Source organism: Hyla sarda, chromosome 4 (genome assembly GCF_029499605.1).
Source record: "Hyla sarda isolate aHylSar1 chromosome 4, aHylSar1.hap1, whole genome shotgun sequence".
NCBI classification, from domain to species: domain Eukaryota; kingdom Metazoa; phylum Chordata; class Amphibia; order Anura; family Hylidae; genus Hyla; species Hyla sarda.
The window spans coordinates 83,918,177-83,945,932 of NC_079192.1; the positions used below are offsets into that span (position 1 = coordinate 83,918,177).

The 27,756-nt window shown below is 41.9% G+C and overlaps 1 protein-coding gene across 5 annotated transcripts in view; it reads left to right on the top strand.

The window, feature by feature from the left end:
* UNC5D (unc-5 netrin receptor D) overlaps positions 1-27,756 on the top strand; it is a 670,113-nt gene that overhangs the window by 555,691 nt on the left and 86,666 nt on the right. For all 5 annotated transcript variants that reach the window (XR_008892301.1, XM_056571520.1, XM_056571523.1 and 2 more), the window contains one exon: positions 1,257-1,341. Coding sequence is in view for 4 of the 5 variants with exons in the window: in XM_056571520.1 (XP_056427495.1) it covers positions 1,257-1,341 (85 nt within the window). In the remaining variant the exon portion in view is untranslated. The remainder of the gene's footprint in view (positions 1-1,256; positions 1,342-27,756) is intronic.

Genomic DNA, 27,756 nt, shown 5'->3' on the forward strand with positions numbered 1-27,756 from the left:
ATGGCCGCGACATCATGAGCGGTACAGAACCGTGATGTCACGAGCCTCCACCCCGCATTGCCAGTCATCCGGCAAGGAGTGAAGTTCCCTCCATGCAAGGGATGTCTGGAATCCCGCAACTGAGAACCCGGGGTCTCCAGCGTCTGTGTTCACATATAGGGTTTTGCTATGATTTTCCTAAAATGCTAAATGGCACTATTTTATTCAGGTAGCACAAATTTAACCTAATTTTCGTGGCAGCAAAAATATAGCCAAAACATAACAAAAATGCAATAAATACATGTAAATATGGCCTGAAGATTTCAAGTATTCAAAAAACATCTTGATTGTGATTATTGGCTGCTGGAGTATAGCCAGGTGATAAGATCAACAGGTGATCTCATAAGGGGAACTGCAGAGATGGGACTTCACCCCCTCTCTCTGCAAAGCCATGGAATTAATGGAAAATATTGCATTTTTTTTTTTTTATTCAGGCACAGCTGCATACATTTAGTAGTTGCTGGCCGGGCAGCTCTGTGTCCACTTATAGCCCTTGGCATCTGCTACGAGCAGGCACTGTATCTACAGAGGAAAACTTGCTGCATCGAGCAGACACACAGAACTACCAGGCCACAGCAGGTAGTCCGGGCATCTGCATCATGAAATATGCAACATGTGAATAGACCCTTAAATGGAACTTAGTGTAGCTGTTTCTCTTCCCTCCCATACCTTTCATAGTTTTCAGTTGTTTTATTCCAGTAGGGGCAGCAGTTGGACCCCTGCGATCAGACAATTATCCCCTATCCTGCTGATAGGTGATGATTATTATTATTTTTTTTCCTGGACATTTTCGTTAAGCAATAACTGCAAATTTATACTGTGTGTCCCAACCAGGGCACCCCCTGCCGTTGGCTGTCCAGGCATGCTGAGAGTTGTTGTTTTGCAACAGCAGGGGGTATCCTGGTTGGGAAACACTGCCCTATTATATTGTTTTATAACATATAATAAGGGATAGTGAACTTGCATATTACCTTATGCAAATTCCCTATACTTTTTAATGACAGATTTATTTATTTTTTATCTTTTTATTTCTTTATTTATTGATATTATTATTATTATTATAATTTTTTTTTTTTTTTTTTTTTTTTTTTAGATAGGGTGTGAAAGCTTTGTGTATGTTTAGAGTGCACTGTCATGTACTGTGTCAGGAGATAAAGTTTATTGATGTCTGTTCTAGTCAGGCGTTTTATCTCTAAGCTTGTCTCATTATTTTCCAGGGGTGAGCCTGTTGATCCCGCATGAGGCGATTGCAGAAGACAACTCATGGGAAATCTATCTGTCAGTCAATCAAGGGGAACCAAGGTAAGTAGAATGATGGGCATGTGTTAATGGAAACAAACAGAACAGTCTGAAATGAGAAAAGTGTTCTTTGTTTCAGGTCAGTGATACAGAATGATTGGAGTGGGAGCCTCAAATGGCTCTAGTTGGATCTCATGACAAGCCCTCTAGATAGAGTATAAGTGATTATTTTTTTATATGGTTTAGATTCAGCGATAACTAGAGATGAGCGAACTTTTGAAAAAGTTAATTCAATCGAAAAAATTTGTTTTGATCTGAAGTTGTTTGCGGTGAATCTATATTAAAAATGGCTATTTTAGGGGTGTAGAACACTTTGCTTTGTTCTAACACGCATATGGAGTGTGCTGGGGTAGTGAAATAATACTGTTCTTCAGTATGACATGCATATTACCGGCATCGCTTTTAAAATCACTGCCGCAGAGCGGCACAATGACAGAACCTGAGGTGGCATCAGTACGAGGAGACCATATAGTGGCTGAATGACACAGCGTGGAGATGTTGGCAACATGAGGAGACCATATAGTGGCTGAATGATACAGCATGGAGGTGTTGGCAGCATGAGGACACCATATAGTGGCTGAATGACACAGCTTGGATGAGGCTGAAGCATGAGGACACCATATAGTGGCTGAATGACACAGCATGGAGGTGTTGGCAGCATGAGGAGACCATATAGAGGCTGAATGACACAGTGTGGAGGTGTTGGCAGCATGAGGAGACCATATAGTTGCTAAATGACACAGCCTGGAGCTGGCAGCAGCATGAGTAGACACTAGGACTTCACAATCCCTAAGATTAAAAGGTGAATTTTGAAATTTAAATTGAAGATTTATGGTAGTTAGTGATACCATAAAAAATTTTATGCCCAGGTCCAGCAGCATCAGTAAACCATATATTGGCTGAATGACACAGCCTGGAGGTGGCTGAAGCATGAGTAGACCATATAGTGGATGAATGACACAGCCTGAAGTTGGCAGCAGCATGAGAAGACCATTGAAATTTAAGAATTTTTTATAGAAATTTAAGATTTTGAAATTTAAATTGAGGATTTTGAAATTGAAATTTTAACTCCCAAGTTTTAGTGTCCCGGGCCCCGGCGTGTGGGTACAAGGGACCACATATAATATGACAAGGAGTCACATGTCAAATGTCAGCACAATGACAAAGCCTGGAGGTGGCATTAGTATGAGGAAACCATGTAGTGTCTGGATGGCACAGCCTGGAGTTGGCTGAAGCATGAGGAGACTATATAGTGGCTGAATGGCACAGCCTGGAGGGGATTGAAGCATGAGGAGACCATATAGTGGGTGAATGGCACAGCCTGGAGTTTGTGGCAGAATGAATAGACCATATAGGGGCTGAATGGCACAACTGGGAGGTGGCTGAAGCATGAAGAGATCATATAGTGGCTCAATGGCACAGCCTGGAGTTGGCTGAAGCATGAGAAGAGACCATATTGTGGCTGAATGAGACAGCCTGGAGGTGGCAGCAGCAGCATCAGGCGTCCTGAAAGTGACCCAGTGACAGAGTGGTGTGGTGGGTGGCAATACCAGTACCCGATGATGAAGGTGGGTGAAAAAAGGACTGATGCAGAGGAATGTTTGTAACAGGGGAGCAGGGCCTTAAGTCTGTTTGGCACTATGCATATTTGTGAAGTTTTGGTGTGGCACCATGGTCAATCTACTCTCATGCATCAAGCATTGGTGAGGGAAAATCCCGGCTGATCCATGCCTGATTCATCTTCACAAAGGTCAGTCTCTTCACATTTTTCGTGGACAGACGAGTTCTCCTTGGGGTGACTATGGCCCCCCACCGCACTAAGCATCAGCTCTGATGGCACACTACTGGCCAGTCAGGACAGCTTTTCCAGGGCAAATTCTCCTAGTTGCGGCCACAAATCAAGTTTGGCTGCCCAGAAATCCAGCTTCAAGATGTGTTGGCATGGGCATGTCAATGTATGCCACCACCTGCTGGTTCAGGTCCTGCTCCAGGTGTACCTGCAGCTAATGAGTTGCTTCACTATGCGGGTGAAAAAAGCTACTCATCAGCAACTGTAGACTCAGGCTGCTGCTGATGGAGCTGCTCCTGCCACCCCACCCCTCCCCAGCAGCCATGGCAGTGGAAGGAGAGCGCAGGGGGCCCCGTGATTCAGACCTGCGAGAGGATGGACGATGGCACCGATAGGCCTTGGCTAACTGACTACATAGGATGCCTCTGTAGAAGGTGACTTTGTACTCCTTCTCAGCGGATGTAAAAAAAGGACCCTATTTTGTGGCAGTAGCGAGGATCCAATAAGGTGGAGATCCAGAAGTCATCCCGCTGCCGAATGGTGACAGTTCGGCTTTCCCTACGCAGGCTAGTGAGCATGCATTGTGCCATTTGTGCAAGTGACTCGGAGGGACTCCCTGCCTCCATCTCTACTGCTTACTGCCAAGGTGTGTCTGGGTCCTCTGTCTCCCCTTCCTCATAACCCTCTAGCTCCTCTGGCTGCTCCTCCTCTCCTGTCAGATTACTAGAGAAACCATCCATTGGGCGAAACCTAAACTGTGCTCCACTGTGCCTCTCCCTCTCTTTCTCCTCCTCCTCCTGTTCAGCCCCCACAGGGCGGCTCATGTGGCCATGAGATGTAGGCACCACGTCTCCAGTGCCCTGACTAGCTATCATTTCCAACATGTGTTGTAAGAAATGAAGCAGTGGAATGACGTCGTTCATCCTGTAATCCTGGCGACTTTCTAATAATGTGGCTTTCTCAAAGGGCCTGAGCAAACGGCAGGTGTCACGTATGAGCTGCCACTGGTTCACATTGAAGTTACCCAGGGGAGTACCCCTATCCGCTTGAATCATCAAGAAATCGGTGATAGTTTTTCTCTGTTCAAACAGTCGGTCCAACATATGGAGGGATGAATTCTAACGTGTGGCAACGTCACAAATCAGACTATGTTGGGGATACCGTTCTGACGCTGCAGCTCAAGGAGGGTGTGCTTCGCGGTGTATGAGAGGCTGAAGTGCATGCAAAGTTTCCTTCACATTGTTAGGATGTCTTGCAAATGGGGGGAACACTTCAGGAACTGCTTCACAACCAGATTGAACACGTGTGCCATGGAGGGCGCATGGCTCAGCCTTCCCAGTCGTAGCGCATGCAAGATGTTCTTCCCGTTGTCAGTGACAATGGTTCCCATTTCCAGTTTTCGTGGAGTAAGCCATGCTCCGTAATTTCTTTACAAATGACTTTTAGCAGTTGTGACTCTGTTCGCCAAGGCAAACCATGTGAAGAACAGTGTGACACCGCCGTGCCCTGCACACATGATATGCTGAAGGGCTACTGGGACTTGTCTGGGCAGTGGAGGCTGAGGACACAGGGGAGGATGAGGAGGCGGAGTCGCACACTGTCACAGAACCAACGGCCTGAGAGCGTGGAGGAGGAAGCGGCGGGGCTGTGCAGGAGCCATAGTTACAGCTCCAGACGTCGGAGCTGCCATGCACTTTGGTACACCCATGACAGGCTCAATGACTGGCCCACCTTCTCTTCCACCAAATTGTGAGGGTTGGTTCTGCCTACTTCGCAAAGAAATGACGACTTGGCACTCTCCACCTTGTTTCGGCACAAGCCATCAGTTCTCTGAAAGGTGCAGAGTCCACCACTTGAAAAGGGAGGTACTGCAGCACCAGCAACTTGGACAGGAGCACATTCAGCTTCTGCGCCATTGGATGATTGGGCGGATATTGTTGTTTCTTGGACATGGCTTTGCCGATGCATTGTTGGCTGAATGGCTGACTCGAAGAAGGAGGAACAGGAGCATCTGGAGCGACAGAAGGAGGGTATGACACACAGCTCCTTTTGGCTGAGGTGGTGGAGCCTTGGGTGGCTGAAAGAGGGAGCGGCGTGCCACTGAGTGATTTAGCAGGCTGGACCACTACATCGGAGCCACGGTTCTCCCAGGCCCCTTTATGGTGCCAAAGCATATGTTGATGCAGGCCCGTGGTTCCAGCATTGGGACCCTAGCCACGTTTCACCTTCTGCCGACATATCTTGCATGTGGCTATGTTAACCTCCTCCGCAGGTTGATGAAAAACTGCCACACCGTTGAGTAGCTTATTTTCCCACCAAAAGTCCGCAGTAATTAACTGCTATTGCTTTCTTCTCCAGAAACCTCTGTTCTACTACTCTCAGGAAGGTAGGCTGCCGCAAAGCAGGCGATCTCCCCTGGATACGTTTGGCTCCAGAATTTCCACTTCTGCCACCATGCTGACTGCCAACCATGCTACCACCTTGCTGGCTCAGCTGCTGCCTCACAGGCAACCAACCTGCAACTCTCTTCTCCTGATGATGATGAAGCCCCTTCTGCACCCGGCTCCCATATGCGATCAGCTTCATCATCATCAATAAGTGTCTGCACATCACTGATGTCCTCCTCAGGTTCCTCAACAGTGTCTGCTTTAGGACCCTGAACCCTGGCAACACCCCCTCCCACGTCACTCTCTTCATCACTACTTGCCCGCCTAGTGGAGGAAGCGGTGCATGTCTCCTCCCCTTCTTGGCTGGGCAGTAGCTGCGGACTGTCCTCTATTAGATCGTCCTCAGTGAATAGTGGAGCTGAACCCACAGCATGAGATACTTCTTTAGGGGAGGGAACAGCATTTGCACAGATTTGCACTGAAAAATTATTAGGATAGAGGCAATGGGAGGACAGGGACTACTCCCGGGCCACCATTCTAACTGAGGGTTGTGTCTGAGGAACCCACCGCCTGTTGACTGGAGGTATCAGATGTCACTTGTGAGGACGTGGATGAACGTGTTAACCAATCGATGACGGCAGATGGGTTGCTGGTCAAGACACAACCGCTAGCCAATACCAGCAGCTCAGGCCTCTCATTGTGACTCCTCCTGCCACTCACCCCTAGTCTGCTTTGACCTCTGCCTGATGAATTTAGAACTCTGCCACTCCTCTGTGCACATCCTGGCACTTCTCTGCCTGACATACCTAGTGTGTGCATGAGGGGAGTACAATACGCTTTACTTCGCTTAAAACAGTATTTGTTAAGAACACCAGACAGTGAGTTCTTTTGGCTGTACTTTCACAGTATCTAAGCCCTTGACAGATTAACAGGTACAAAATAGTACACTACTTAGATGTAGGTATGTGGTATGCACTTATGAGAGCAGAAAAATGTGCTACAGTACTCTTAAAAAAGTATCTGAGTACAACACCAGTCGGTGAGTACTTTTGCCTGGACTTTCATAGTATCTAGGCTCTTGACAGATTAACAGGTACAAAATAGTACACTACTTAGATGTAGATTTAGTCCTCAAATGTGCATGGTGCTCTCTCATTTTGGCGCCCTGTCTTATTTCAAGGAAACAGTTTAGGGCCACCTATGGGGTATTTCCGTACTCGGGAGCAATTGCACTACAAATTTTGGGGGGCTTTTTCTCTTTTTCCCCTTATGAAAAGGAAAAAGTTGGGGTCTACCCCAGTCTGTTAGTGTTTAAAAAAAAAAAAAATTACATTAACATGCCCCATACTTTTTATTTTCACAAGAGGTAAAAGGAAAAAAGGCCTCCAAAATGTGTAACTCAATTTTTCCTAAGTATGGAAATACCCCATATGTGGGCGTAAAATGCTCTGCGGAAACACAACAAGGCTCAGGAGTGAGAGCGCACTATGTACAGTTCAAGCCTAAATTGGTGATTTTAACAGGGGTGGCTGATTTTACAGCGGTTCTGACAAAAATGCAAAAAAATAACTACCCACGTGTGACCCCATTTTGGAAACTACACCCCTCAGGGAATGTAACAAGGGGTATAGTGATCCTTAACACCCCACAAATGTTTGACAAATTTTTGTTAAATTTGGATAGGAAAATGAAGAAACATATTTTTTTCACTAAAATGCTGGTGTTACCCTAAATTTTTACAGTTCAAAATTTGTAACCCCATTTCTTCTGAGTAAGAAAATACCCCTTATGTGGATGTAAAATTATCTGCGGGCAAACCACAATGCTCAGAAGAGAAGGAGTGCCATTGGGCTTTTGGAGAGAAAGTTTGTCCGTAATTGAAGGCCGCGTGTGTTTACAAAGCCCCCATAGTGCCAGAACAATGGACCCCCCCACATGTGACCCCATTTTGGAAACTACACCCCTTAATAAGGGGTGTCTGACAGATTTTTGGAACAGTGGTACGTGAAAATTAAAAAATAATTTTTTCATTTGCACAGCCCACTGTTCCAAAGATCTGTCAAACGCCAGTGGGGTGTAAATGCTCACTGCACCCCTTATTAAATTCTGTGAGGGGTGTAACTTCCAATATGGGGTCAAATGTGGGGGGGGATCCACTGTTCTGGCACCACGGGGGCTTTGTAAATGCACATGGCCCGACTTCTATTCCAAACAAATTTTCTCTCCAAAATCTCAATGGCGCTCCTTTTCTTCTGAGCATTGTAGTTCGCCGGCAGACCACTTTACGTCCACACATGGGGTATTACTATTTCCAAAATAGAGGGCATTGTGTTTTTTTCTTTTCTGGCACCATAGGGGCTTCCTAAATATGACATGCCCCCCAAAAACAATTTCAGCAAAATTTGCTTTCCAAAAGCCAAATATGACTCCTTCTCTTCTGAGTATTGTAGTGCGCCCGCAGATCACTTGACTCCCACACATGGGGTATTTCCATACTCAGAAGAGATGGGGTTACAAATCTTTGGGGGTATTTTCTCCCATTACCCTTTGTAAAAATTGTAAATTTGGGGGAAAAAACAATTTAATGAAACATTTTTTTTTTTAGTTACACATCTGACTTTAACAAAAAGTTGTCAAACATCTGTGGGGTGTTAAGGCTCACTGGACCCCTTGTTATGTGCCTTGAGGGGTTTAGTTTCCAAAATAGTATGCCATGTGGAGGGTTTTCTTTTTTTTTTCTTTTTTTTTTTATTGATATTTCATCATATACAATTAATTATTAACATTCTTCATATGCATATTATCATCATCACTTTTTACCATACATATAAAAACATCCTTCCATCCTCTCCTTATCTCAATACACCCCCCCCCCCCAATGGCGCTTCAACTTCCAGTTGCTCTTCCCTTTTTTCCACCGTGTTTTGCTATTTACACTTTATCTTATCTTAAAAGGTAGCTACTATTTTCCCCCTATTTCTCCCTTAAACATCCTCCATGGCTCCCATTTTTTATAAAAAGATGTGCTTTCATCTCTTCCTATAGCTATTATTTCCTCTAATTTGTAACAATGATGTATCATATTTATTATTACATCTATTTTTGGTATTTCTGCTGTCTTCCAATATCTGCAGAGGGCTAGTTTTGCCACTACTAAAATCTTACATACCAAGAATCTTGCTTTTGCTGGATATGTTTGAATCTGAATTAATAGTAATGCTTTTTGAGGTGTCAATCTGACTGAGGTTTGAGTTATGTTTGCTAATAAAGATTGTGTTTTATACCAATATTCTTGTATCTTTGGACACTGCCATAAAATATGTACCAGGGATCCGGTCTCCCCACATCCTCGCCAACACTTCTCCGAGTTTATAGGTGACATCTTATATAACTTATCAGGAGAATAATACCACCGCAAATTAGTATTTACGGTGGCCTCTACGTGGGAAACAGCTATTAGTGATGAGTGGGCCAGTTTAAATGCTTCTATCTATTCTTGATCTGTGAATGTTTGTGAGAGGTCTCTTTCCCACGCTAAGTATGGCCCTATGTGTTGAAAATTTAAACAATTATTCATTGCATCGTAAATGTAACGTGTTCTTTTTAGAGTTGGATGATTTAAATATGAAAACATACCTACAGAACAATAACATGGTGTTATTTTAACTGATTCTAAAAAATGTCTAATTCTGAGGTATCCGAATATTTCCCATGACGACAGACCAAATCTACTCTGAATTTCTGTGAATGGCATTATTTTGTCTTTTGCATACAATTGTTTAATTAACGTTATGCCCTTTTTTATCCATCCTTGTAAATCAAGGTCTGGAATTCTACAGGAAAGAAATTGCAGGGGGATGTAATCTCTATATATTTTTGACTTGTGTCCCATTAATTTCAGACTTATTTCCCAGCAACGTAACCCATTTACCATCAGAGGAGTCATACGGTTCATTTTCCCACCTTTCAAAAATGAATAAAAAAATAAGCAACGTGTATCTTTACTTTCCACGTATGTCTGCTCAATCTGCACCCAGTGTGTGTCATACGAACGTGTCCACCATGCCTTAATTTTCCCCACTACAGTCGCTATGTAGTAATGATAAACATTTGGCAAACCCAGGCCGCCCACTTTCTTATCATGTGGAGGGTTTTCTGCTGTTCTGGCACAATAGGGGCTTCCTAAATGTGACATGCCCCCCAAAAACCATTTCAGCAAAATCACTCTCCAAAATCCCATTTTAGCTCCTTTCCTTCTCAGCCCTCTACTGCACTCGCCGAACACTTCACATACACATTGCACTCGCCGAACACTTCACATACACATATGAGGTATTTCCTTACTCAAGAGAAATTGGGTTACAAATTTGGGGGGGCTTTTTCTCCTATTACTCTTTGTAAAAATTCAAAAACTGGGTCTACAAGAACATGCGAGTGTAAAAAATTAAGATTTTTAATTTTCTCCTTCAGTTTGCTGCTATTCCTGTGAAACACCTAAAGGGTTAACAAACTTTCTGAATTTGATTTTGAATACTTTGAGGGGTGCAGTTTTTATAATGGGGTCATTATTGGGGTATTTGTAATATGAAGGCCCTTCAAATTCACTTCAAAACTAAACTGGTCCCTGAAAAATTCAGATTTTTAAAATGTCATCAAAAATTTGAAAATTGCTGCTGATGTCTTTCAAAAGTAAAAACATGTCAAATTTATGATGCCAACATAAAGCATACCTGTTGTATATGTGAATCAATATACAATTTATTTGGAATGTCTATTTTCCTTTAGATTTACAAAAAAAAAAGGCTGCATTTTCAATTTTTTCATCAAATTTCAGGATTTTTCATCAGGAAATGATGCAAGTATCGACAAAAATTTACCACTAACATTTAGTAGAATATGTAATGAAAAACAATCTCGGAATCAGACTGAAAAGTAAAAGCATCCCAGAGTTATTAATGCTTAAAGTGACAGTGATCAGATGTGCAAAAAACACTCTGGTCCTTAAGCTTAAAATGGGCTTGGTCCTTAAGGGGTTAAATAGCTCCGAGTCAAGGAGTATTTAACCAGGTTATCCAGCACTGGCTTTTACCAGGGGATCAGCACTAAAACGTCAATACTTTTTGACCCAGATTTTCATGAAATCTATGTTTTTGGGTTAATGAGCATTAAAGCTGCAGCCACACTGACTGGTGCTGAGTTTGTCCTTATGTTAAATGAGTGGATTGGCAACAGAAAACAACATCCAGACAGTTAAAAAGGACATGCAAAGTTGTTCTCTCCCAGAAGGACTTAGTGTAGGTAGCATCCCTACATATCAATGCCTGACTATTTGAAGAACATTTAAACATGGTTAAAATAGTCAAGCCAGAATTTATTTTTAACATTGCTTTTTAACATTCAAATGAAGGTGCATAAAGTATCCCTTTTTGTTGCTAGTGTTGAAAGGCACATGGAAATATTAAAAGACACAATGACTGTTTCAAAACTTATCCCATTTTGGGAGTAGCAGCAGGATTTTTTAAAGAAGAAAAAAGCAATATTTTTTAGAAGTAGCTGCAGCATACAATGTAAAAAATAAAAATAAAAATTAGTAGAAAGGATTTGTGCTGACTTAGGCCTGGTAGTGATGGACGGTAGCAGGGGTGGTGGACTGGTGGTAGATGTAGAGAGTGGATAGCAGGGGTGGTAGACTGGTGGAAGTTGTAGTCATTGGACAGCAGGGGTGGTGGACTGGTGGTAGATGTAGAGAGTGGATAGCAGGGGTGGTAGACTGGTGGAAGTTGTAGTCATTGGACAGCAGGGATGGTGGACTGGTGGTAGTTGTGAGTGGATAGCAGGGGTGGTAGACTGGTGGAAGTTGTAGTGAGTGAACAGGAGGGGTAGTGGAATGCTGGTAGTTATAGCTAGTAGACAGCAATGTGTTTCGGAACTCACTATAACATGTTTTTCTACGGATGGCTTTACACCAAGTATATGTGTGTGTATTGTTTAGAATTTTTCCCTACCTATATGTGTATTATGGGCTACCGGACATGATATCTGTGTCACTACTTCCTCTTCCTATGCTAAAATGGTGTCATGGTGTCATGGCTTTTGCAATATGACCTTCAGCCAAAGCAAATTGGGCAACATTCATCTTTGCGATGAAGAGAATATTTCAAAACATCTGACTAAACCCAGCTTCTAAGGGTTTGGTTTGTTCAACACTAGTCTTGATCCCAGAATTCTCAACTGTAATGTTAATTTCCCAATTTTTCATGCCAATCTGTCACCAAAGATGGTTCCTTAAATTAAGACATCTGTAAGATTTTCTGTAGCTAAATACATTTTGCCAAATAAACAGCTCCCAAAATGCTATTTGATAGCGGGGAAGGAGATTGAATACATAGGATTTCTTTTGGCTTTTAATTCAAATCGATCCATAAGTAAGTGTAACTTTTGGAGCAAAGTCACTCCCATTCAATTATATGACAGGCTTGTTGCCCTTGTATTTAAAGTTCAAATTGGCAGTCGAAAAAAGTCATTGCCGTGCTGTAGATCTTCTGATAAATCCCATTACAATGTGTAAAAGAGGCAACGTCTCCTGTTAACAGCATTCTACAATTTGCTAGCAAAACCACACGGGACAGACTGATCACAGCTTCACAATTTAACAAAGACAGAAAATTCAGCAGCAATCCCTCCCTTTTCTCTACGGGAAGTTTTCAATGCACATCCTGCAGTAGGCCAAATAGGAAGAATGGATGGTGGTAAATCTACTCAAATCATTAATGTATAACCTAAAAGATTAATGACGTTGTGAGTTTGCGCACAAAAGAACAAGTGTAATATACAGCATTTATGCATTGCAGTCGGTTTAAAAAAAAATAAATGTGATGAAATTATTTCCATTTGTTTTGATGGTGGTGGTTATCTATTTTTTGATAGTGATGGTTATCTGTTGTTTTGGCAGTGGTGGTTATCTATTGTTTGGGTAGTGGTGGTTATCTGTTGTTTTGGTAGTGGTGGTTATCTATTGTTTTGGTAGTGGTGGTTATCTGTTGTTTTGGTAGTGGTGGTTATCTGTTGTTTTGGTAGTGGTGGTTATCTGCTGCTTTGGTAGTGATGGTTATCTGTTGTTTTGGTAGTGGTGGTTATCTGTTGTTTTGGTAGTGGTGGTTATCTGTTGTTTTGGTAGTGGGGGTTATCTGTTGTTTTGGTAGTGGTGGTTATCTGTTGTTTTGGTAGTGGTGGTTATCTGTTGTTTTGGTAGTGGTGGTTATCTGTTGTTTTGGTAGTGGGGGTTATCTGTTGTCTTGGTTGTGGTGGTTATCTGTTGTTTTGGTAGTGGTTGTTATTAGAGATGAGCAAACTTCGATTTGTCACAAACTTCTCGGCTCGGCAGTTGATGACTTATCCTGCATAAATTAGTTCAGCTTTCAGGTGCTCCTGTGGGCTGGAAAAGGTGGATACAGTCCTAGGAGACTCTTTCCTAGGAATGTATCCACCTTTTCCAGCCCACCGGAGCACCTGAAAGCTGAACTAATTTATGCAGGATAAGCCATCAACTGCCGAGCCAAAAAGTTCTTGACGAATCAAATTTACTGTAAGCTCGCTGATCTCTAGTTGTTATCTGTTGTTTTGATAGCGCTGGTTATATATTGTTTTGGTAGTGGGGTTATCTATTATTTTGATGGCTTACAGCTCAGTCCATGCACAGTGATCTCTTAAAACATATCTGGTTGAACCGGGTTTGAAGGCAGGAAAACAAAATATCAACCCCTTAACGACCCAGGACGTATATTTACGTCCTGCGCCGTCTCCCGCGATATGAAGCGGGATCGCGCCACGATCCCGCATCATATCGCGTCGGTCCCGGCGCTCATCAACAGCCGGGACCCGCGGCTAATACCACACATCGCCGATCGCGGCGATGTGCGGTATTAACCTTTTAGAAGCGGCGGTCAAAGCTGACCGCCGCTTCTAAAGCGAAAGTGAAAGTGACCCGGCTGCTCAGTTGGGCTGTTCGGGACCGCCGCGGTGAAATCGCGGCGTCCCAAACAGCTGACTGGACACCGGGAGGGCCCTTACCTGCCTCCTCGGTGTCCGATCGGTGAATGACTGCTCCGTGCCTGAGATCCAGGCAGGAGCAGTCAAGCGCCGATAACACTGATCACAGGCGTGTTAATACACGCCTGTGATCTGTGTAAAAAATCAGTGTGTGCAGTGTTATAGGTCCCTATTGGTCATTTAACCCCTTCCCTAATAAAAGTTTGAATCACCCCCCTTTTCCCATAAAAAAAATAAAACAGTGTAAAAAAATAAATAAATAAACGTATGTGGTATCGCCGCGTGCGTAAATGTCCAAACTATAAAAATATATAATTAATTAAACCGTACGGTCAATGGCGTACGCGCAAAAAAGTTCCAAAGTCAAAAAAAGCGCATTTTTGGTCATTTTTTATACCATTAAAAAATTAATAAAAAGTGATCAAAAAGTCAGATTAAAACAAAAATCATACCCATAAAAACTTCAGATCACAGCGCAAAAAATGAGTCCTCATACTGCCCTGTACGTGGAAAATTAAAAAAGTTATAGGGGTCAGAAGATGACATTTTTAAACGAATAAATTTTCCTGCATGTAGTTATGATTTTTTCCAGAAGTGCGACAAAATCAAACCTATATAAGTAGGGTATCATTTTAACCGAATGGACCTACAGAATAATGATAAGGTGTCATTTTTACCGAAATATGCACTGCGTAGAAACGGAAGCCCCCAAAAGTCACAAAATTGCATTTTTTCTTAGATTTTGTCGCACAATGATTTTTTTTTTCCATTTCGCCGTGCATTTTTGGGTAAAATGACTAATGTCACTGCAAAGTAGAATTGGCGACGCAAAAAAAAGCCATAATATGGATTTTTAGGTGGAAAATTGAAAGGGTTATGATTTTTAAAAGGTAAGGAGGAAAAAACGAAAGTGCAAAAACTGAAAAATCCTGAGTCCTTGAGGGGTTAAATGGAATAGCTAGACTGCAATACCCAAAAAGATTCATAAAATTGCTAACAATATATAGCTATATTTAAAGGGATACACCAGTGGAATTCAATTTTTTTAAATCAGCTGATGTTAGAATGTGAAACAGATTTGCAAAGTACCTCTATTTTAACAGCTTAATCCTTCCAGTACTTATCAGCTGCTGTGTGCTCCACAGGAAGTTATTTTCTTTTTAAATTTCTGTTCTGTCTGACCACAGTGCTCTCTGCTGACACCTCTGTCCATGTAAGGAACTGTCCATAGCAGGAGCAAATCCCTATAGCAAACCTATCCTGTTCTAGACAGTTCCTGACATTGACAGAGGTGTCAGCAGAGAGCACTGTGGTCAGACAGAAAAGTAAAAAAGAAAAGAACTTCCTGTGGATCATACAGCAGCTGTAAAATACTGGAAGGATTAAGATTTTTATATAGCAATAATTTACAAATCTGTTTAACTTTCTGCCACCAGTTGATTTAAAAAAAATTGCAGCACCTGAAACTACGGATACTGGAAGCCTGTGCTAGCATTTCTCCTGCGGTGTTGCTATCAGTGTGTGAAGAGTGGGAGAAGAGGGTTGCATTGACAATCCAACACAATGGGCAGCACATTGAAAACATTTTATAAGTGGTCAGAAACTTGTAAATAACTCATGAAAGAATAAAGTTACAATAAAACCAAGCACATCATTGTTTTTCATGTGAAATCCCCAATAAGTTTGATGTGTCACATGACCCTCTTCCTATTGAAAAAACAAAAGTTGGATTCAAAATGGCCGACATCAAAATGGCCGCCATGGTCACCACCCATCTTGAAAAGTTTTCCCCCTCACATATACTAATGTGTCACAAACAGGAAGTTAATATCACCAACCATTCCCATTTTATTAAGATGTATCCATATAAATGGCCCACCCTGTACAATACTAATAAAAAAAAAAAAACAATTGATTATGAAAAGTATATTATTTTTACATTTAAATGACCCCTTTCTACAATTTTAGTATTGCCAGCTACATTTTTTGGTTCCTGCCCGCTCCCAAAAATTGAAAGACAAAAAAAAAAAAATGTTAATATAAAATTTTAAACAGAGATCAATTTATGTGAGTGGGCAGTGACCTAAAAATGTAGCCGGCAATAATAAAAATGTAGAGAGGGGCCATTTAAATGTAAAAATAATATATTTTTTATAACAATTTTTTTTATTAGTAATGTATTTAATATTGTGTTTAATAAAGTGTGTGTATACGTGTTTCACTTTTTTTCTCTGTTTTTTTTATTTTTTTAGGTAGCACTACTACTCCCAGCATGGGACAGACTGTTCCATGATGGGAGATGTAGTACCTGTACTAATACGGGGCACTGATATTACTAGATAGGTATATTAGGTATCCCAGAAAAAGTAGTAGAACAATAGTGACTGTATGGGGAACCTTAAAGTTTCAGAAGCTTTTATTATTTTTTTTATTATTATAAAAATAGCAATAATGTGTCATACATGTAGAAAAAATAGCAAAAAACATTAAAAATATTCGGATTAGGTCACCATCAGATAGCTGTTCTTCATTTATAGCAGTGCATCCATCTTAGGATACCAAAGTCTATGGATGCTTCACTTATAGAATATGTAAGGCTAAGCATCACCACTTAGCTTGGGGATCCGCTACTGTTGCGTAATATCCAGATTCATCCCTATGGAGAAGATTTTCTTCAGTTGGCAAGACATCATTCGCACAGGATGCACTGTAATAGTCCTACTGTAAAAAAAATCTATTATATATCTTCAAGTGCTTTTACCATAGATGATGCTTAGATACAATTCACACTAATATTGTGTTTTCTATTAATTACTCAGGCTAGGTAGTTCTGTTCACGGATTCCAAGCACAATCCACACTACCAATGCGTTGATTATTGCAATGACCACAGCATATATTACCCACACGGTTTACACTGATATAGCGTTTCCAATTTTATGGTGATATTATGTTATTTATCTTCACAATTTATAGAAGTAGTACACACTGGCGAGATATTACCGGAAAATACTCAGGATATAGCTCACAGTCTGTTCTTAGTGTAGCATGTACCCGGAGCATAATACACACTGATATTGCAATTAAATAAGATGGCCACAGAGTCGTGAAACACCTGTGGGGTATAAAGGTTCACTTAACCCCTTGTTACGTTCCCCGAGGGGTCTAGTTTCCAAAATGGTATGCCATGTGTTTTTTTTTTTTGCTGTCCTGGCACCATAGGGGCTTCCTAAATGCGGCATGCCCCCAGAGCAAAATTTGCTTTCAAAAAGCCAAATGTGACTCCTTCTCTTCCGAGACCTGTAGTGCGCCAGCAGAGCACTTTTCACCCCCATATGGGGTGTTTTCTGAATCGGGAGAAATTGGTCTTCAAATTTTTAGGGGTATTTTCTGCTATTACCCTTTTTAAAAATAAAAAAATTTTGGGAAAACAAGCATTTTAGGTAAATTTTTTTTTTTTACATTTGCAAAAGTCGTGAAACACCTGTGGGGTATTAAGGTTCACCTTATCCCATGTTACATTCCCCGAGGGGTCTAGTTTCCAAAATGGTATGCCATGTGTTTTTTTTTTTGCTGTTCTGGCACCATAAGGGCTTCCTAAAGGTAACATGCCCCCCAAAAAACATTTCAGAAAAACGTACTCTCCAAAATCCCCTTGTCGCTCCTTCCCTTCTGAGCCCTCTACTGCGCCCGCCGAACACTTTACATACACATATGAGGTATGTGCTTACTCGAGAGAAATTGGGCTACAAATACAAGTAAAAATTTTGTCCTTTTACCCCTTGTAAAAATTCAAAAATTGGGTCTACAAGAACATGTAAGTGTAAAAAATGAAGATTGTGAATTTTCTCCTTCACTTTGCTGCTATTCGTGTGAAACACCTAAAGGGTTAAAACGCTGACTGAATGTCATTTTGAATACTTTGGGGGGTGTAGTTTTTATAATGGGGTAATTTATGGGGTATTTCTAATATGAAGACCCTTCAAATCCACTTCAAACCTGAACTGGTCCCTGAAAAATAGTTTGAAAATTTTGTGAAAAATCGGAAAATTGCTGCTGACCGTTGAAGCCCTCTGGTGTCTTCCAAAAGTAAAAACACGTCAATTTTATGATGCAAATATAAAGTAGACATATTGTATATGTGAACCAAAAAAAAATGTATTCATAATATCCATTTTCCTTACAAGCAGAGAGCTTCAAAGTTAGAAAAATGCAACTTTTCATCAAATTTACGGATTTTTCACCAAGAAAGGATGCAAGTATCGACAAAAATTTACCACTATGTTAAAGTAGAATATGTCACGAAAAAACAATCTCGGAATCAGAATGATAACTAAAAGCATTCCAGAGTTATTAATGTTTAAAGTGACAGTGGTCAGATGTGCAAAGAACGCTCAGGTCCTTAAGGCCAAAATGGGCTCCGTCCTGAAGGGGTTAAGTTTTCTACTCACCTCCCCTCGGTGGGAAGGAAGGGTGAGCTGGTCCGGGCCATCTATGCTGCAGGGACCGTCCGGTGGGGAGGGTTAGTGGTTCGGGGCTGTCAATCTTCACCGGGAGGCCCTCTTCTCCGCTCCGGGCCGGCCCCAGACTAGTGGCGTTGCCTTTACGACAACGCACAGGGAGGTCCGTGCGCAGGAGACGTACCTGCGCATGAACATCCCTGTGCAACGTCGTCAAGGCAACGTCACTATTCAGGGGCCAGCCCGGAGAAGAGGGCTTCCCGGTGAAAATGGACAGCCAGGAACGACTAACCCTCCCCACCGGACGGTCCCTGCATCATAGATGGCCCGGACCAGCTCAACCTTCCTTCCCACCGAGGGGAGGTGAGTAAAAAACTTAAAGGGGGGTCTGGATGATGACGAAGGCCGCAGTGGTCTTCAACCTGCGGACCTCCAGATGTTTCAAAACTACAACCCCCAGCATGCCCGGACAGCCGATGGCTGTCCGGGCATGCTGGGAGTTGTAGTTTTGCAACATCTAGAGGTCCGCAGGTTGAAGACCACTGAGGCGGTGATGATGAAGGGGGGGGGGAATCATGATGGGGGTCTGGATGATGACAGGGGGGATGATGACAGGGTGATGACGAGGGTCTGGATGATGACAGGGGGGATGATGACAGGCGGTGATGATGACGGGGTGAAAATGGGATGACAGGGTGACGGAGTGATGATGATGGGGGTGTTAATGATGGGGGTCTGGATGATGACAGGGGGGGATGATGACATGGGGGGATGCTGTATTTCCTACCCTAGGCTTATAGTCGAGTCAATAACTTTTTTTTTTTTTTTTTTTTTTTTTTTTTTTTTTCCTTGGTTTTTGGGGTGAAATTAGGGGCCTCGGCTTATATTCAGGTCGGCTTATACTCGAATATATATGGTATATGTCGAACACGATTTACACTGACATAATGGTTCCAATTCTAAGGTGATGTTATGTATTTCTATTATTATTCACCCACTCAAGATGTAATTCACACTGCTTTTCTGTCAGTGTTTTCCAGTATATACTGCGAGATAAGTTCACAGTTACTTACAGTTTTTAAAATTCACCAACAATGATTGTGAATGCTTTTACTTTTGAATTCAAATGCAAGATCAGTGTGAATTATGCCCTGAGTATATGCTGTGCTATGAACTTGAAGGACAGCAATCAGATGGTGGCCTAATCTGAATATTTTTTAATGTTTTTTGCTATTTTTTCTAAATTTTTGACACTTTATTGCTATTTTTATACTAGCATAATAAAAGCTAAGTTTTAAGGTTCCCCATACAGTCACTATGTTTCTATTACTTTTTCTGGGAGACCTAATTTACCTATCTAGTAATATCAGTGCCCCCTATTAGTACAGGTACTGCAGCTCCCATGATGATGCAGTTTGTTCCATGCTGGGAGTAGTAGTGCTACCTAAAAAAATAAAAAAAATAGAGAAAAAAGTGAAACACACATACACACACTTTATTAAACACAATATTAAATTACATTACTAATAGAAAAATAAAATAAAAATTGTTATAAAAATATATTATTTTTACATTTAAATGGCCCCTTTCTACAAACTGTTCCATGATGGGAGTTGTAGTACCTGTACTAATAGACAGATCCCCCTGGGTGTCACTTCTGACACTCGATGCAATTTTCCTTTTTCTATTGCAGAGAGGGAGTGGCAGAGAGTTGTGATTGACCAGATGGTTCCAGCCACTCACAGCTCTCTGTGAGAAATATGAATAATAGGTATATACGGCATATACTCATACTACAGTGGGACCAGAGAAGAGCGGCCAGCCGCCTGCATCTATATATTATACAGGATGATTGCATTGAGTGTCAGAAGTGACACTCGCTGCGATCTGTCTATTAACGCAGGTACTACAGCTCCCAGCATGGAACAGAGTGTGCTCCATGTTGGGAGCAGTAGTACCTGCAGTTAAGGAAAGATCACAGCGAATTTCACCGCTTATACCCGCTGCAATCGTCCTATCTATTGCAGAGATGCGAGAAAGCTGCCCGCATCTATACATTAAACAGGACAATTGCAGGGGTGTCACTAATGAAGAAATTTGTTATTTTGAATCGAGTCAAAACACGGATTCGTTCCCAATCAATTTTTTCATGAAATTCTGAACGACTTTGACTTTTTCCCATTCGATTGTCCCATATTTATAAGGGATGAATAAGCCATAGAAGAAAATAACACAAGGAGAGCACCACAATCATTTTCAATAAGGGCTTTTTATATGTTTATCATGAATGGGCCTCTCAGTTATTTTCCTTATCCATGAGTTCTTAACACCTGAAAATTCCCATTAACTGCACAAAAGCTTTGGTTCACCCGAATGAGATGAGCATTCTGGCATCTCATTCTCAGACACAGAATCAACAGCAACATGTCTACAAAGACGAAAGACCTTTACTCCAACACCTTATCAGTTCTGCAAATTTGGTCCCTTCATGCCCATTCGCCTCTTCATTAAATTAAGACAGGGCTTCAAAGGGTTCACATCTGGAATAGTTCCGACAAGGCTGTGATAAGGACACAATGTTTCTTTATTTTCTAAAATGCGGTCTAAAGTGAGAACACAATTTTTGTTATTATTATCGGTGTCTGGTATATAGATTAAGTAAATAATGCTCCACACTAGTCTTAGCCTGGAGTGAGGAAAGATAATTTTTAATATCAAGAATCTGACAGTCATATCTGTAGCAAACAGGCAGGAAACACAGGGAGTAGGGTCAACATATCAACAAACCAGAGAAAGAGTAGAATAGTTAAAGATGAAGAATATATCCTTTTTCTCACAAAATGTATCAATCTAAAACAAGAAATTCCTATTTTAATGTAAATATTTAGAATGGAATCATTAAGAAAAAAAAATAGAAATACAATTGGCAAAATATTATATCATGTCTGTGTTAATAAACTCCTACTTTTATAGTATAAATTTAGGTTCAGTACTGTGGTAAATGTACAGTAACATATGACTAACCCGGAAAATTAGAGATGAGCAAAGTTACAGTAATTTGATTTGTTACGAACTTCGCGGCTCGACGGTTGCTGACTTTAACCTGCATAAACTAGTTCAGCTTTCAGGTGCTCCGGTGGGCTGGGAAAGAGAGAGAGAGACTCCTAGGACTATCCACCTTTTCCAGCCCACCGGAGCACCTGAAAGCTAAACTAGTTTATGCAGGCTAAAGTCAGCAACCGTCGAGCTGAGAAGCTGGTGACGAATCAAATTACTGTAACTTTGCTTATCTCTACTCAAAATTATGTTAAAATTGAGACATTAGCCAGTATATCCTTATATGAAGGACATACAGGAGCCCGCACACCAACACCAAGGTTTCTCAAGTGGCACGAGACCTAACACTAACCTACCTGAGCCGTATGGGCAATACAGGGGCCAGTGGGCAATTACCACGGCATTAGGTCTGACTCACAGCCTGCTCCCACTTACCTCCATTCTATCTAAGCACACATACAGTGGGAGGAGGGAGGAAAGTTATGAGCCCCACCCAAGCCGCCACACAGGTGCTCCAAAATGTTGCCTATAATAGTGTTTAAAGGGGTTATCCAGCATAAGGTAATTTTAATACGTACCTGGCAGACAGTAATGGACATTCTTAGGAAGGATCTGCGCTTGTCTTGGGCTAAATGGCTATGCCAGAACACTGTGGCTAGCTTTCTGTGAACATGTATTTCCTGATTTCAGTTTTCTTGTTTACCGAAAAATTCCATGATACCATTTTCCTCCTTCCCACACATCAGCTACCCCACCCATTGAAACATAAAGGAGCTGCAGACCTGTGGTTTTCAATGCAGGGTGCCTCCAGCTGTTGCATTACTTGCAGATTGCTCTCTCCACCCATTGAAGCAGACAGGCTCCGTGTCATCAGCTGACTAGTGAGTCAGGTCTCGACCGCATTGCAAGCTGGGAAAAATTCCGAGACAACAGTCATTTTGTATGCTGATAAAAATAAATATTGGGGTGAAAATCACATAAGAATTGTGAGAAAACTGTCACACACAGGTAAAGACACTATATTATGAACTACACTAACTTTACAGCCCCTGTAGCATAGTCAAATAAAAAAAAAATCCTGGAATACCCCTTTAAGGCAAATTAAATTTGGAGTTTATACACCTCCAAGTACAAGATATGAACAAGAAAAAAATGTGGTTTCAAATGACAGGAAGGCTCAACCCCAAATGCTGGGGGAGCAGATCCTGCGCTTGTGGTCCGTTGCTAAGAGTGAACCCCAGCATAAAATGCATACAATGGGGGATGCCTGCAGCAGACTAGAAGTGCTACAATGGCATCTTACACCCGATGGAAAGTGTTGATGTGTAACATATACAATAATAGATACATTTAGGTGCACTACTGTGGTAGATGTAGACAGTAACATATGACTAACCCTTAAAATTATGTTAAAATTGAGACATTAGCCAGTAAATCTTTATATGAAGGACATACCAGAGCCCGCACACCAACGCCAAGGTTTCTTAAGTGGCACAGTTCCTTCATATTAATATATATTGGTTAAAGGGGTATTCCAGGCCAAAACTTTTTTTTATATATATCAACTGGCTTCGGAAAGTTAAACAGATTTGTAAATTACTTCTATTAAAAAATCGTAATCCTTCCAATAGTTATTAGCTTCTGAAGTTGAGTTGTTGTTTTCTGTCTAACTGCTCTCTGATGACTCACGTCCCGTGAGCTGTGCAGTTCCTATGGGAATATTCTCCCATCATGCACAGCTCCCGGGACGTGACATCATCATTGAGTAGTTAGACAGAAAACTTCAGAAGCTAATAACTATTGGAAGGATTAAGATTTTTTAATAGAAGTAATTTACAAATATGTTTAACTTTCCGAAACCAGTTGATATATATAAAAAAAGGTTTTGCCTGGAATACCCCTTTAACCCCTTCATGACCCAGCCCATTTTCACCTTCATGACCTGGGCATTTTTTGAAAATCTGACCACTGTCACTTTAAACATTAATAACTTTGGAATGCTTTTACTTATCATTCTGATTCCGAGATTGTTTTTTCGTGACATATTCTACTTTATTTTATCGGTAAAATTTCACTGATATTTGTATCCTTTCTTGGTAAAAAATCTAAAAATTTCATGAAAATTTTGAAAATTTAGCATTTTTCTAACTTTGAAAGTCTCTGCTTGAAAGGAAAATGGATATTCCAAATAAATTACATATTGATTCACATATACAATATGTCTACTTTGTGTTTGCATTAAAAAATTGACAAGTTTTTACTTTTGGAAGACATCAGAGGGCTTCAAAGTTCCGCAGCAATTTTCCAATTTTTCTCAAGATTTTCAAAATCTTAATTTTTCAGGGCCCAGTTCAGGTTGGAAGTGGATTTTAAGGATCTTCATATTAGAAATACCCCATAAATGACCCCATTATAAAAACTGCACCCCCCAAAGTATTCAAAATGACATTCAGTAAGTGTTTTAACCATTTAGGTGTTTCACAGGAATAGCAGCAAAGTGAAGGAGAAAATTCTAAATCTTCATTTTTTACACTCGCATTTTCTTGTAGACCCAATTTTTGAATTTTTACAAGGGGTAAAAGGAGAGAAATCACCCTAAAATTTGTAACCCAATTTCTCTCGAGTAAGGAAATACCTCATATGTAGATGTAAAGTGTTCGGCGGGCACAGTGGAGGGCTCAGAAGGGAAGGAGCGACAATGGGATTTTGGAGAGTGAGTTTTTCTGAAAGGGTTTTTGGGGGGCATGTCCCATTTAGGAAGCCCCTATGGTGCCAGAACAGTGGACCCCCCCACATGTGACCCCATTTTGGAAACTATACCCCTCATGGAATGTAATAAGGGGTGCAGTGAGCATTTACACCCCACTGGCGTTTGACAGATATTTGAAACGGTGGACTGTGCAAATCAAAAATTTTATTTTTCATTTTCACAGACCACTGTTCCAAAAATCTGTCATACACCAGTGGGGTGTAAATGCTCACTGCACCCCTTATTACATTCCGTGAGGGGTGTAGTTTCCAAAATGGGGTCACATATGGATATTTATTGTTTTGTGTTTGTCAGAACTGCTGTAACAATCAGCCACCCTTGTGCAAATCGCCTCAAATGTACATGGTGCACTCTCCCTTCTGGGCCTTGTTGTGCGCCCCCAGAGCACTTTGCACCCACATATGGGGTATCTCCGTACTCAGGAGAAATTGCGTTACAAATTTAGAGGGTCTTTTTTCCCTTTTACCTCTTGTGAAAATGAAAAGTATAGGGCAACACCAGCATGTCAGTGTAAAAAATTTATTTTTTTACACTAACATGCTGGTGTAGACCCCAACTTCACCTTTTCATAAGGGGTTAAAGAAGAAAAAGCCCCCCAAAATTTGTAAGGCAATTTCTCCCGAGCACGGCGATACCCCATATGTGTCCCAATACTGTTGCCCTGAAATACGACAGGGCTCCAAAGTGAGAGAGCGCCATGCGCATTTGAGGCCTGAATTAGGGATTTGCATAGGGGTGGACATAGGGGTATTCTACGCCAGTGATTCCCAAACAGGGTGCCTCCAGCTGTTGCAAAACTCCCAGCATGCCTGGACAGTCAATGGCTGTCCGGCAATACTAGTAGTTATTATTTTGCAACAGCTGGAGGCTCCGTTTTGGAAACAGTAGCGTACCAGACGTTTTTCATTTTTTGGGGGGAGGGGGGCTGTGTAGGGGTATGTGTATATGTAGTGTTTTTTACTTTTTATTTTAGGTTAGTGTCAGTGTAGTGTAGTGTTTTTAGGGTACAGTCACATGGGCAGAGGTTCACAGCAAGTTTGCCGCTGGAAGTTTGAGCTGCAGCGCAAAATTTGCGCCATCTCAAACTTGCGGCACTCACTGTAAACCTCCGCCCATGTGAGTGTACCCTGTACATTCACATTGGGGGGAGGGGGCAAACATCCAGCTGTTGCAATCTCCGAGCATGCCCTTTGGCTGTCCGTGCATGCTGGGAGTTGTAGTTTTGCAACAGCTGGAGGAACACTGGTTTGGAAACACTAAGTTAAGTAATAAACTTTCAAGTGTTTTGCAACCAAACTTAGTGTTTCCAAACCAGTGTGCCTCCAGCTGTTGCAAAACTACAACTCCCAGCATGCATGGTCTGTCAGTGCATGCTGGGAGTTATAGTTTTGCAACAATTGCAACAGCTGGAGGCACTGAGGTAGGAAACGGACAATGTTTCCCAACTAGTGTGCCTCCAGAGGTTGCAAAACTACAACTCCCAGCATGCCCAGACTGCCAAGGCATGCTGGAAGTTGTAGTTCGGCAATATCTGAAGGATCAGATGTTGCTGAACTACAACTTCCAGCATGCCTGGGCAGTCTGGGCATGCTGGGAGTTGTAGTTTTGCAATATCTGGAGGTCCACAGTTTGGAGACCACTGTATAATGGTCTCCAATCTGTGCTCTTCCAGATGTTAGAGAACTACAACTCCCAGCATGCCTGGACAGACTGAGCATGCTGAGATTTGTAGTTTTGCAACATCTGGAAGAGCACAGATTGGAGACCATTATACAGTGGTCTCCAAACTGTGGACCTCCAGATGTTGCAAAACTACAACTCCCAGCATGCCCAGAAAGCCAAAGGCTGTCTGGGCATGCTGGGAGTTGCAGTTTTGAAACTCTCAGAGGCAGCAGTGAGATCGCTTTACGGCGATCTCACTGCTGCCAATGAAGATGCTGCACTGCTGCCGGAAACTCACCTCCGGGACGCAGCGCAGCCGGGACCGCACGGAGGACGTCGGGACCGCACGGAGGACGCCGGGACCGCTCGGGACACCGCTCCGACGGGTAAGTGACGCCGGGGGACGGGTCAGGGACACTTAGCAGAGCGGTGTGTGTCCCGATCCCCGTGATCGGGACTCACACACCGCGCTGCTAAGTATTTTCATAGCGAAACGCTGCTATCAGCTAGTCAGATTTGACCAGCTGATAGCAGCGATCGCTGGGGGGGGGGGTGGGGGACGAAACCCCCCGTGGTCGCACGGTAAGATGGCTGGCTATCAGTGATAGCCACCATCTTTCCGGGCGCTGCGGGATGCCGCGAGTAGCGGCAGTAATATCCATGACGTACCTGTATGTCATGGGTCGGGAACACCTTGCCACCCATGACGTACAGGTATGTCATAGGTCGGGAAGGGGTAAATGTCTAAATTTTAAAGGGATATTCCAGGAAATGTTTTTATTTGAATATACTACAGGGGCTGTAAAGTTAGTGTAGTTCATAATATAGTGTCTGTACCTGTGTGTGACGGTTTTCTCACAATTCTTATGGGATTTTCACCCCAATATTTATTTTTACCAGCATGCAAAATGACTGTTGTCTCAGAATTTTCCCAGGTTGCAATGCGGCCGAGACCTGACTCACTAGTCAGCTGATGACACGGAGCCTGTCTGCTTCAATGGGTGGAGGGATCAATCTGCAACAAATGCAACAGCTATAAGCACCCTAATTGAAAACCACAGGTCTTTTGAATGGATGCAACTCATTTATGTTTCAATGGGAGGGTTGGCTGATGTGGGGGAGGGAGGAAAATGGAATTATGGGATTTGTAGGCAAAAGAAGAAAACTCAAACAGGAAATACCAGTTCACAAAAAGCTAGCCACAGTGTAATCTCACAACATATCCATTTAGCCCCAAGACAAGCACAGATCCTTCCTAAGCATGTCATTACTGTCTGCCAGGTACGCACTAAAATCACCTTATGGTGGATAATCCCTTTAACATCTATTTGAGTGTTATTCATATGTTACTTTCTACATCTACCACAGTAGTGCAACTACATTTATGTATTATTCTATATGTTACACATCCATACTTTTCATCAGGTGGAGGATGCCATTGCTGCACTTGCAGTCTGCTGCAGGCATCCCCCATTGTATGCATTTTATGCTGGGGATTGCCCTTAGCAACGGACCACAAGAGCAGGATCTGCTTCTTCAGCATAAATTCAAAATTGCATTTGGGGTTGAGCATTTCCTGCCATTTAAAACCAATTTTTTTTCTTGTTGTTCATACTTTTATAGAAACAAGTTTTTAATATCCATCCAACACACCCTATAAACGTAGCCACCTATATTCCCTAATCTACAGCTTCAATGCATTGTTCTGCATCCAGTGGTGTATTTAGGTTTTGTGCCTTGGCCTGACAAAGCTTGTGCACCTTTGTGACCTAAATTTTACTGCCTCTTCTTATCAATGCCATGTATTTTCCTATTTAAGACACACCCCTTGTTTACATAAACTCCTCCTCTTACTCTTTTGACACTACCTTCCCTCTTTATGTTTCAATCTTTCCTCTTTGGTCTCCACCTTTGTTTATTTGCGCATTAAACATGGATACAGAGGGGGGTATTTATCAAAGGATTTAGACTGGTTCTTCGGTCTAAAATTGTCGCACAGAAAGTCACAGTCTAAATACAAGCAACTTTTTAGCGACTTTTGACTTTTTAGTCCATGATGCATTCTAGGTTATTTTAGACGGAAAATGTATTGGTGTTGAATTTATCAATAGCGACTTTTCGGTGAAGATTCGAATCTGGCGAAAGTACGCTGAAATGTCAGACCATGCTGGAGCATGTTTAAATACAGTCTAAACCGTAGATCCCAAAGTCTGTGCACCGAATTTATCAAGAGCCGTGCAACTTT